The 12,711-nt window shown below is 35.9% G+C and overlaps 2 protein-coding genes across 7 annotated transcripts in view; one reads left to right on the top strand and one right to left on the bottom strand.

The window, feature by feature from the left end:
• LOC114652160 (FYN-binding protein 1-like) overlaps nucleotides 1-12,711 on the bottom strand; it is a 1,204,993-nt gene that overhangs the window by 564,508 nt on the left and 627,774 nt on the right. The gene's annotated exons all lie outside the window — the stretch shown is intronic.
• dab2 (DAB adaptor protein 2) overlaps nucleotides 1-12,711 on the top strand; it is a 116,426-nt gene that overhangs the window by 40,302 nt on the left and 63,413 nt on the right. For 4 of the 6 annotated variants that reach the window (XM_051927682.1, XM_051927681.1, XM_051927684.1 and 1 more), the window contains exon 2: nucleotides 8,808-9,000. In XM_051927682.1, coding sequence (XP_051783642.1) covers nucleotides 8,916-9,000 — 85 coding nt within the window. In that variant the 5' untranslated portion in view covers nucleotides 8,808-8,915. Of the gene's footprint in view, nucleotides 1-4,753; nucleotides 4,880-8,807; nucleotides 9,008-12,711 lie in introns of those variants that run through there. The other 2 variants (XM_051927683.1, XM_051927685.1) reach the window with 2 other exon arrangements.

The following is a 12,711-nucleotide window of genomic DNA, read 5'->3' on the forward strand; positions in this document are numbered from 1 at the left end:
GCACAATTGCTTCTAAATTAGTGCTGACCTTATATTTGAAATTTACCTTTTTTTACTCCAAATATGTTGCTGGTTGTGGTGGTGGTGGTCTCTTGATCTTCATTGCGTGTGTGTATGTATACAGTAAAACCAAGAGTGTTCCTTTTTAAAAACTGATTACTTCTGAAGCCTGTTATGTATGTTAGTGTTCATCAGCTGATATAATGTGTTCTATACACATTCTCTTTTCTGAGAGAGAACTTTGTTTGCATTTGGAGTTTGTGTTGTCTCTGTAGGCGAGGCGTAATAGTAGCTTACATGATGCTAGTCATACATTGGAGTTTGTTTCAGGTTTTTATGAGTGTATACTTTGCCTCTGCCTTAAGTTTTACAGTAATTTTTTTTTTTTTTTTTGCTGCAAACTTCCTGTAAACCGAGAGCGCCAAGACAGACTTTACCAGAGAGAGAGCAGACTGGAATATGAACCTATACGTTAAAAGAATCTGTGTCGCCTTGTTCAATTAGGAAAATTTAAATAGATACTGCTTATCTGAGTTTGGATGGAGAACAAGCTTGTATTAAGCATAGCAGCTCACATTTTCAATTAGAAAAAGAAGAAATAAGAAGAATTTCAAATTACTGCATAGTAAACAGGTTTTAGTTTTAAGAGCAACATTTATTTATTTTTTAGACAAATGGTGAAAACTACCTTTATAAATTATACTTTGTTTCAAATAAGTATATTGCAGAAAAAATTAACAATATGACAGCTTATTATGAGAAACATGCATCTTATTAATGTATTTTAAAAGAACTTGAGTATTTTATGGTCACTAAACAATAAGCATACAGGATTTCATTTTGCCAATAAATTAACGGGTAACGCCTATGATCCATAGTCAATTCCGTAAAAATCTGCTTATGGTGAATCTATACTAATAAAAGGCAAAGCCCTCACTGACTCACTCATCACTAATTCTCCAACTTCCCGTGTAGGTAGAAGGCTGAAATTTGGCAGGCTCATTCCTTACAGCTTACTTACAAAAGTTTAAGCAGGTTTCATTTCGAAATTCTACGTGTAATGGTCATAATGGTCGACAACGTCCGCCATGTTAAACTTTCTTAGCGCTGTCTTCTCTCTATTATAATAAAAAAAATAATAAATAAAAAATCCATGTACAGTATGTATATATGTATATATAATATACAGTAATATGTGTGTATGTGTGTGTATATATATATATATATATATATATAATATAATGTGTGTGTGTGTGTGTGTATATATATAAAGCTTTGTGCAAAATTGGGGGGGGGGGGGGCGACTGGTATTGCCCCATAAAACGAGGATGAAATGTTTTATTAAATTCCGTCTGAGAATTTAATTTCCACGTAGTGCCCAGCAAGTATATTATAGACCAAAAGTGAAAGTACATTAGGAAAACCAGGTTATTTTATAAATCTGAAGATCTGAAATGCTACAGTGTCCTTGGGTGTATACATTTGGCCATACACTTAAATTGATGTGATTAAAAATCTTCCTTTAAAAAAGTTGTGTAGTCTCTCCAAATCCCAAATCCCCAACCCCCCAAAATTTTGCTTTTTTAACATGTTCTGACTCCTTTGTAGTGTTTTGGATCTGTCCTGAGATTTTGACTTCAGTATTGATACCAGTTCTTGGACATCTAGTACTGGTTCCAAAGCAAAAAACTGATAACTCCCTCAACCCACTATATAAATGTAGTAGTAATATTATTATCTCGCAGCTGCTTCGAGATTTAAAATGTTAAAATCAAACCGTGGAGGGTCCCCCTGAACAAACACTATTTAATTGGTATATTGCAGGAAGGATGTCTCCTTGAAAGTGTACTTCTCATTCAGCATAGTACAGTATAGTATGATACCACATGCTTCTTAATGTTTCAGTTTGTAAATATTTTCTTGAAGTGTTTTATGCTGCTTTGAATTAGTTTTTATAACACATAAGCATTTGAATGTTTTAACCTAACTAGTAAGCAAATACATGTATAATAGTGTCAAAAAGCTAATTTGTCATTTGGTACTCCTGTTCTGTGATTTCAGGTATGATGCATGCAGTATCAATGTTATTAAATGATGGCAACATGGTACCAATGTATCAAACATTTTTTCTAATGTGCAAATAAATCCATCTTGCATTTGTATTCACCAGGATGGAATCTGTGCATTTTTGAAGCCTTCTTGTATACCAAGGTCTTCTTGTGGTTTGTTAAATATTAAACTTTCTCTGCTGTAACCTTAAGAAAAGCTGATGACATATCTTTCCTCTTAATTTCTTTCCAGCTAGTTTGTCATTGCAAGTTAATTTTAACTTGCCTGTCCATAAGATCACTGCAGCGACGCGCTTCCTACCTGAATGACCTCCCTATAAAGCAACAAAAGGCTTTCTTCTGTAAAATATAGCAACTCTAGAGTGATTGGATTCTCCCTGTATTAAAGAACAGTTACCTCTTTGGTGTGGTTTTAAATATAATGACCATACTCATAGGTTTATGGTTAACAGTTTTTAACAGCATTTTCTGCTCCATTTGTTGTTAACAATAGGTTAGGGAGTATTAGCTTTAAGAAGAAATATGTGAAATATTGAGGATTTTTGTACCCCCCCCCCCCACTCTCCTTGGCAAACAGAAGTGAAGCTAATCTGTAGGGCAGATATGAATTTTTAATTTCTAATAGAGACAGTTTTAAGCTTCTTGCTCATATTTTGATGCTTCTCTGGAGTGTGATACAAGAAAAAGAGGATGACGGCATTGCCATCATACAATGTTTATATTTCTTGAGGTACAACCAAGAGTTAACCCAGCATACCCAATGAATGTTAAATGAGTAATTAAACATTAGTTATTTAATAATGGTGGTAATGACAGCAACTGGTTTGTTGTCCTGGGTAAGTTTATTTTTATCTAATGCTAGATAAAATAAAATGAAATATGCAAGTTCGATGGATGGATCAGTGGTGGTGTAATTAAGAAAAGAATACATTTATGCTAGGAGTCTGTTCTAATCTTGAAAGTGTGTAGTGTCTTGTGTTTGTTTTCATTAATTGATACATAAAATACAACTGGTTGTAGTTATGTATGATCTTGCTATCTTGATGGAGAGGAAATCGAGCAACATTTGTTGTTGTTTGCATCTTTATGCACTATTTTCTTTTCCTTATTTAGTAAACCTGATCTGGTTGGGCATGGTTTTCTTTCACATTTTAACTGTGAGCATGCTTCACTATCCTCTGATTCATAGTGGATCATCAGTTACGATATCCTTCTTGTGTTCGTAAGAACTACTTATGAACACATTGAAATCTTTTTTTTTTTTTTTTCCCCCAGTACCCCTTGATTCATTGGTAGGAGAACATCCTCAAATAATATACCATTTAGCACTTCTTGACATCTAGTTATGTAAGATGTCTGAATTATTTGGGGCCCCATTTTTAGCCCTTTAGACCCAAAAACTCCTAATTGTTATAATGTTTTGGACCATATTTTATGCAGGAATTTGCACCCTTATGATAATAAACCAATAGGTGACATCAGTTAAATTGATCAGAGAGATTTGGAGTTGTGTATGCTACATCAGAGTTTACCCTAATAGAATATAATGGGTTAAAGTTACTCCTTTTCACAAAACTTCAAAAAAAAAAAAAAAAATAGGATCAGTAATATAGGCATGTATAATGTCGTTTAATTCTATTACAAATGTGTTGATCGTGAATATAATACTTTTTATTTGGTTCTTTACTGGTGACCCTAGTCCTCTTAAGAGCCACTGTCAGAAGGTTAAAAATGACTAATTGCAAACATAGGCTTGTAGGGTATTGTTTTAGAATTTTTCAAGGTCAGTGATTATCAATATGATGTTGTTTTTGAATGTTTACTAGGGATTTAGCCCTTTACTGACCCCTATCAGAAGGTGAAAATGACAAATTTCTCTTACAATCTGGAATATTTACACTTTCAATTTAAATATTTGACACAATTATTCTTTTCCTTCATGAAGTAAATCATTTACATTTTAGGAGCATCCCAGATTAGGGTGGTTTATGGTAATTCAGACCTTATTAATAATAAAAAAAAAAAAAGTATAATTAAAAATTAAGCTTAACTTGCAAATTTGGCTTTCTAGAATAACTCAATTTCTTTGATACAAGTGAGAAGCCAAGCAAAATGACACCTTTTTATTGGCTAAGTAAAAAGATTACAATATGCAAGCTTTCGAGGCAACTCCGGTCCCTTCAGGCAAAATGTAATTTAATAATAATAATAATAATTTAGTAATTTTGTTGATACAACAAAACAGGCAATTAAGTATTTTGGGGCAGATTAAAAAAAGCTATAGAGTATTTCTTAATGTTTACATTCCCATAAATGCTCATTTTTGTTCAAAGTCGCAAGGTAGGAGGGCTCGTTCTCATGGTGGCTGCAAAGAGGCTTTAATGGTAGGCTTCCAAACCATTATTCTGCCTCATCCTTCGCCCCCCCCCCCCCCCCCACCATTTCTGTAATTTACAGTGGCAAATAAGTTTTACAGGTGACTTTTGCTCCCCCCCCCCACCATGGTACACTATTAGTAAGTGGTAAATACAAATTAACAATATAGGCAAGCCTTTATATATTTTTCTGTATATTTTATTAATTTTATGTAAATCTGTATCCTCGTTTCTTTTGAAATACTTTTTAATTTTACTTATGTAGTGAGAGTTGCATCTATTTTCTGAAGTAACACTTTTTTTTTACAGAGTAAGAGGGTGGCTGAAGCTGCCCTGACTTCATTGACAAAGAGGCAAAGGACAGCCTTTTTACATATTTGTCCATCTCATGGAACACTCTCACCCCAACCATGCTGATTTATTTAGTATCACAAGGTAACTGGACATTTATGTCTTTAGTGGTGTGTTAGGAGTACTTAAGGAAAGTTGTAAAGCAGTGACTGGGTCGGGGTTCAGTCCCAGTCTGCTAGACTTGAAAGATTGCACTATCCATTGCACTGCAATGCCACCCTGTAGTAACATCTTTTCCTAAGTGTTTCTCGATTATTTGTCATATGTTCCTCTGTTCCTTCAATTCTAGTCCGTGGTCAAGATGCAGTTCTATACCCTTGGCATTGTGATTGTTTTCAGCTTGTTCATTTATTGTTTTGTTTTCTGGCTTGTGCTCTAGTCACACGATTTTCTTAAGAGCGCACAAAATTATTAACTTTATAATAGCTCAACCTTTGCTCTCTAACCAACCTTTGCCCAAAACCAAGATGGGATTTTTTTTTTTCTTCTTCAGCTGCTGCTGCTGGCGTAGTGTTCCAGACACACTCGGTGGTAAGCTTTACTTTTCATCTTATTGCCTCTTTTGTGATGAATTATTCATTTATGGCATTTTATTTATTGCTTGGTGAATTTACCTTGGTAGGCAGTTTAAATTTATTTTTTTTTGGTGGGGGTGGCATGGTTTAAGTGAATCCTACATAGGTGGTATGCTTTATTTTTGTAAATCTACGAGGTATGGCAGTACTGCTGATGATGAACAGTGTATTTTGCTTTATGTCTGTGTAAGCACATTACTCATTTGAGAAAAACTTGCTTCACTGTGTAGGTGTTTTGAGTGTCTGTGTGGGGTTGTCTGTGTGGTATTTTATGTGTGGAGTTTTGTATAGACCACACACATGCACATTCATCTTGATAATGATACCATGGCACCCATTTATTATCAAAAGTGTCTCCATTAGCATACATATCAGAGTGCTCCTAATTTTTTAAAAGCAACAACTTTGCTTTTCTGTCATCATATTGAAGAAATGATTAACCGTATTTCAAAATCTAACATGTTAAAACTTCATAATTTTTCAAAGAGCTGTTTTTGGTCTATTAATGCGTAATTCACTTATTTTTGCTAATAAAATGTACAGAGCTGGTGCAGGGTTTAAAAGGCAAATGAATAGACTGTGCACTCTTAAGTGTTGTGTCTTTGTTTTCAGTGTGCATAGATTCTTTAGCCATGTAGCTGTTTCAAGAAGAGTAGCAGCTGTTGCTATTTATTCTGAGTGTTTTCTAATATTAGATCATGCAAGTTTAATGGTCCTCAAACTCCAGTTCTGTAACTTCTATGCATAAATCAATGACAGATATAAAAATATATTTGCTTAGTATAATACTGTGGTTTGTTTTATTGTTACACCAACATGTATGGTGTATTTGATCAAAATAACACAGCACATTCATGTTTTTTCATTCTTGTAAAGTGTAATATATATATATATATATATATATATATATATATACACAGTGGTGTGAAAAACTATTTGCCCCCTTCCTGATTTCTTATTCTTTTGCATGTTTGTCACACAAAATGTTTCTGATCATCAAACACATTTAACCATTAGTCAAATATAACACAAGTAAACACAAAATGCAGTTTGTAAATGGTGGTTTTTATTATTTAGGGAGAAAAAAAAATCCAAACCTACATGGCCCTGTGTGAAAAAGTAATTGCCCCCTGAACCTAATAACTGGTTCGGCCACCCTTAGCAGCAATAACTGCAATCAAGCGTTTGCGATAACTTGCAATGAGTCTATTACAGCGCTCTGGAGGAATTTTGGCCCACTCATCTTTGCAAAATTGTTGTAATTCAGCTTTATTTGAGGGTTTTCTAGCATGAACCGCCTTTTTAAGGTCATGCCATAGCATCTCAATTGGATTCAGGTCAGGACTTTGACTAGGCCACTCCAAAGTCTTCATTTTGTTTTTCTTCAGCCATTCAGAGGTGGATTTGCTGGTGTGTTTTGGGTCATTGTCCTGTTGCAGCACCCAATATCGCTTCAGCTTGAGTTGACGAACAGATGGCCGGACATTCTCCTTCCTTTTTTGGTAGACAGTAGAATTCATGGTTCCATCTATCACAGCAAGCCTTCCAGGTCCTGAAGCAGCAAAACAACGCCAGACCATCACACTACCACCACCATATTTTACTGTTGGTATGATGTTCTTTTTCTGAAATGCTGTGTTCCTTTTACGCCAGATGTAACGGGACATTTGCCTTCCAAAAAGTTCAACTTTTGTCTCATCAGTCCACAAGGTATTTTCCCAAAAGTCTTGGCAATCATTGAGATGTTTCTTAGCAAAATTGAGACGAGCTCTAATGTTCTTTTTGCTTAACAGTGGTTTGCGTCTTGGAAATCTGCCATGCAGGCCGTTTTTGCCCAGTCTCTTTCTTATGGTGGAGTCGTGAACACTGACCTTAATTGAGGCAAGTGAGGCCTACAGTTCTTTAGACGTTGTCCTGGGGTCTTTTGTGACCTCTCGGATGAGTCGTCTCTGCGCTCTTGGGGTAATTTTGGTCGGCCGGCCACTCCTGGGAAGGTTCACCACTGTTCCATGTTTTTGCCATTTGTGGATAATGGCTCTCACTGTGGTTCGCTGGAGTCCCAAAGCTTTAGAAATGGCTTTATAACCTTTACCAGACTGATAGATCTCAATTACTTCTGTTCTCATTTGTTCCTGAATTTCTTTGGATCTTGGCATGATGTCTAGCTTTTGAGGTGCTTTTGGTCTACTTCTCTGTGTCAGGCAGCTCCTATTTAAGTGATTTCTTGATTGAAACAGGTGTGGCAGTAATCAGGCCTGGGGGTGGCTACAGAAATTGAACTCAGGTGTGATACACCACAGTTAGGTTATTTTTTAACAAGGGGGCAATTACTTTTTCACACAGGGCCATGTAGGTTTGGATTTTTTTTCTCCCTAAATAATAAAAACCATCATTTAAAAACTGCATTTTGTGTTTACTTGTGTTATATTTGACTAATGGTTAAATGTGTTTGATGATCAGAAACATTTTGTGTGACAAACATGCAAAAGAATAAGAAATCAGGAAGGGGGCAAATAGTTTTTCACACCACTGTATATAATATATATTAAAAAAAAAAGGCAGGAACACAGTTTATTATATGAACATTGTCATAAATGTACTCTTTTAGATATTGGCTTTTTAGAATTCCTGGTTGTAGTAATAGGTAAAGGCTTTATTGGGTACAAATGTACAATATGAGCATGTCTAAAACAGATGTATTTTCTGCCAGGTTTTTCTTTTTTGACGTTAAGGAAAAGTAAGAATGCTTGGTATGCTGAAAAATTAGATTTCTCTCTCTCTCACATTTTAACAAATCTTTTTTCATAAAAAGTAAAGGTCATCTAAAACCACTTTAAAAGTTTAAATCTTTATAGTTGTTTCTATGCCATTTTTGGTCCATTACAATTCAGGCCTAGGCAGGTTCCATCCTTTCAGTGCCTTTAATTAAGAAGGCCTTGGTGATATTATGGCCACTGATTTGGCTTCAGCTTTTGTAGTCCTGTAGACTGGAAGACTAGTTTTAAGGCAATGTTGCTGTGGAAGTCGCTCCTAAATAGTTGGTTGTTTGAATTGTGTAGTTCATTAGACTAGAGCATTTACTGCAGGTTGGGCTAATGACGGTCTTTAATATTTAACAAGAAAGTCTCTATAGGAGAATAACTGGAAATTTAGTTGGGTGGTAGGCAAGTCACTTTTAAAACTGACTTTTATCCTCATTTTGTCTCATGTTTTTGTAGTCATATTAGGCCTTTGTTACTGTTTCTCTTGTGCTTGAATTCTTTTTATTGTATTTACCAGAATTTGCACAATGTATGCATGTTCAGTATACCTTTCAGGCTAGTAAGGTAGCCCATAAGTTTTAAAATGGTATTCCCTTTCATGTGTTTCTATGCTAGTGTTGCGGGGGTGTGTGTGTGGGAAGTAAGAGTTAAGCTTTTTTTATTTTCTTTCCACAGATTTCTCTGAGTATGTGTCACTACTGAAAGCTGCTTTAAGTCGAACCGTAGAGGAGCTGCTTTTCATTTACCTATTTTGGTGGAGTTTATTGAAGCAGGCCTCCAGTCATGTCGACAGAAGTTGAGCTAAGCCAAACCAACCAAGCAGACCCCAGCCCTCTGAAGGCTCCATCAAAGAAGGAAAAAAAGAAAGGTAAAGAGTGTAAGAGTTTGTAAGCGATATTATACAGGATCTAACTATTTCAAACTGTTTGGGGGGGGGGGGGGGGGAACAAAAAAAAACTAATGCATACTTTATAGTGGACACATCAGTCTGCAATGCAATGTGTTGCACTTGCTAATTGAGATCTTGTATTTTAATATGACTTGAAATATTTATTTTGGAAGTGAACAATGAAACAGAAGTATCAAAACTTGTAGATAGTAAAGTCCTTGGATGTAATTGAAACAGAAACATTGTTTGAAATGGACATGGGTTTTGTACTGATGGTTTCCAGCATTATCTTAATATTATAAAAGGAGTTTGTTTACGACATATGGGGTTTCTTTAATTACAACCAGCCTTTCTACATGAGAATGTCTAGAAATGTGTGATAGATTACTGAATGGTTACTCTGAAGAGTGGTGGACATGAATCTACATTTAAATGGTTTTTGCATTGTGGACATGAATCTACATTTAAATAGTTTTTGCATTAACAAGTGGGTCAGCATATATAAAGCATTTTGAAATTAGACCTTTCCCATTTTAATTGTCCCACCAGCTTGCACTAAATGGTGTCTTATTAAAAAAAGCCATCTATTAATTCTGGAAGTATGTTGTATTGCTTGGATTTTCTTATTTATAATTATGGTGTGATCCTTCATACCACATACAAAGTAAATACAGTCTGGATAGAAGTGCATTCCACAGAATCTCATTAGAGAAGCCGTAGTTAGGTGTCCCATCACTTCATATAAAACTATATGTAATCTATAGTAGCACTAAACATTACCAACCTCCTCTACACTATTGATCTTTGACAGGATCTCTAGATTTTAATGTGTTGTGATATTAACACATTTTTGTGGATTACTAATGGTAATTTGTAGCTTTAAAGCAAAATTATTTAGACATTTGTATCCTGGATAGCCAACAAATGTTCAAGTACGGTCTGATATACGGTATAAGCATACAGAAAGTGGAACCCAGACTATTTAAGTTGTACAGACTACCCTGTTTTCTGTTACTTGCTCCAGCATTGCTGCAGTTTTGTTGTACATATTGTGCATCTGGTATTTCAGAGAGAAAGCATTTCGAAAGTCAGTATGCATAATTCTTTACTTTGATAACTGTGGTATTTATAAGGTGTGGCAAGTTTATTCTACAAATCTTGTATTATTGTGGTTGTAGAAGTTGAAATTGTTGGATGACAAAAGCTATTCCAGTTGTTATTTATGCAGTTTTCTTTTGTGTTGAACATCATCTCTGCTGAGCAATACTATAATGAGAATTTATGGGCATTTTCCAATGCTGAATGGCCATAAAAAGTTAAAAATGATTATTTTAGCAGTACTTTGTGTTCAACTAGCTATATAGATAAATTCAAGTAGACACCTAAAAGATTCATTTCATTTTGAGATTGTAGGACACAAATCTTGAATGATGCAGCTAAATCAAATTATACAATAAAACAATCCCAGGTTCATTCATGTGATTTTTGGACACAACACTAGAATCATGGCACTGCCAGATCTAAACACTAACATGGAGAGTTGCTCGTGTACTGAAATGACTTTAGCTGCAGGTGGAAGTCCCATTTTCCTTATCGTGCCAAGCAGAGTTGTGGTGCAGTGCAGCATTCTATTAGTCAGTGAAAGCGCTGTGAAGAAGCTGTCTGTTATGGTTCTGCCTTTGTCCAGAAATGGCTCCATAAGCTTTATGACCACAGACTTTAGTCTTTGCCCCGGGTTTTAACTGAAAACACAGCTCCCAACAAAACGTTGGCAGATGTCCGAAATCGTAACAAATTTGCCCTTTTTCACATATTCTGCATGGGTGTCATTGTTGTCAAAGCGCAAGTGCCGCATCATAGTCTAATAGCGGTCATGGGACATCATATCTTTGATTGCTGGTACAACAAATTGATTGTTTTTAAGGCAAATTAAGTACTTGCACACAATATACAGTATGCTCATTAAGTACTTTTGTAGCTTCGTTTTTAAAGCAAATTAAGTACTTGCACACAATATACAGTATGCTCATTAAGTACTTTTGTAGCTTCTTTTTTAGCATTTTAATTATTTAATATAGAACTTTAATTTAGACTGAAATGATTGAAAGTACCTGATCAAAATTTTGTAACAAAACATGAAGGAGCAGAGGGTTTATCCTATCTATGGCATAAACTAGTGGTTCTTAAGTTCAGCCCTATGCATGTGGCTGTAGGTTTTTGTCCCAACCAGTTTCTTCTCTTAACACTAGAATTACCAGAGTTTATGAGAAAACTCGTAAATCTGGCCCTCTTTAAATCCACTCACACGTCTCCATTCAGCGTCTTTTTTTTTTTTTTTTTTTTGTCTTGTAAATGTGTTGATAAGCTCAAGCAGCAAGCAGCCTGCTATACCATCCACCCCACCGCCTCAGAATGGGCAAGAAGTTCTCCCAGTTCCTGCCTTGATTATCTGAGAGTGAGCTAAAAAGAATTGTAAGGGGAAATAATTTGATATGTGTTTTGTGTCTACAACAATCTTTGTAAACACATCGTTTAATCAGAAACGTTTTTCATGTTTTAGTAATAAATAACAAAATATAGACATGAACTGCGTAATGTGTGAAGGCTGATGGCCAAATATCAAATAAACACTTTCACAAAAGGTGCAAGTACAATATGACAGCTTCCATGGTGTAGCAGGAAGATCCGTGGACTTATAATCTGGAAGTTGTGAGTTCAAAACCGGCTCCCCGACAAATTTGCTGTCTGGAGTAGTGAGCTACTCTTATTGTTAATAAATTTATAAATTTATAGTACTTGTAAAAGTTAGTGGTTTTTTTCACTTTTATTCTCTGTCACGATCACGATACAAAAAAACCCCCACCCAACCCCGATCTGACCCGGTTACTTTTTATCTGAAACTGGGAAAAACTGTAGATCTGAATGGTGTTTTGAGACGATGGAACTGGAAATTTTCTGATCTGGATGGATAAAAGCTGACATACAAACGTGGGTGAATCTGCCTTCTCGTATCTCACCGTCACCTTAATTTTTTTTTATTCAGTTTTATTGAGTGTTCCTGCTCACACTGAATTAGTATGCACCTTATGGTCCATGATGTCAAAGCCACACTGACTAAAAACAGAGACATATGATATTTGGAATAACTCATTTTATAGATGAGATTAATAAAGTATCTATCTATCTAAGGGGAAATTCACATACTTCAGCAGTAGCATACTAATAAAAAACAATATTAAAGAGTGATAACAATTCAGGTATACAGACAGACAATAACTTTGAATAATGTTAACGTTTACCCCCCCGGGTGGAATTGAGGAGTCGCATAGTGTGGGGGAGGAACGATCCCCTCAGTCTGTCAATGGAGCAGGAAAGTGACAGCAGTCTGTCGCTGAAGCTGCTCCTGTCTGGAGATGATACTGTTCAGTGGATGCAGTGGATTCTCCATTATTGACAGGAGCCTGCTCAGTGCCTGTCGCTCTGCCACGGATGTCAAACTGTACAGCTCCATGCCTACAATAGAGCCTGCCTTCCTCACCAGTTTGTCCAGGCGTGAGGCGTCCTTCTTCTTTATGCTGCCTCCCAAGCACACCACCGCGTAGAAGAGGGCACTCGCCACAACCGTCTGATAGAACATCTGCAGCATCTTATTGCAGATGTTGAAAGATGCCAGCCTTCTAAGGAAGTATA

Source organism: Erpetoichthys calabaricus, chromosome 5 (assembly GCF_900747795.2).
Source record: "Erpetoichthys calabaricus chromosome 5, fErpCal1.3, whole genome shotgun sequence".
In the NCBI taxonomy this organism is placed as follows: Eukaryota; Metazoa; Chordata; class Cladistia; order Polypteriformes; family Polypteridae; genus Erpetoichthys; species Erpetoichthys calabaricus.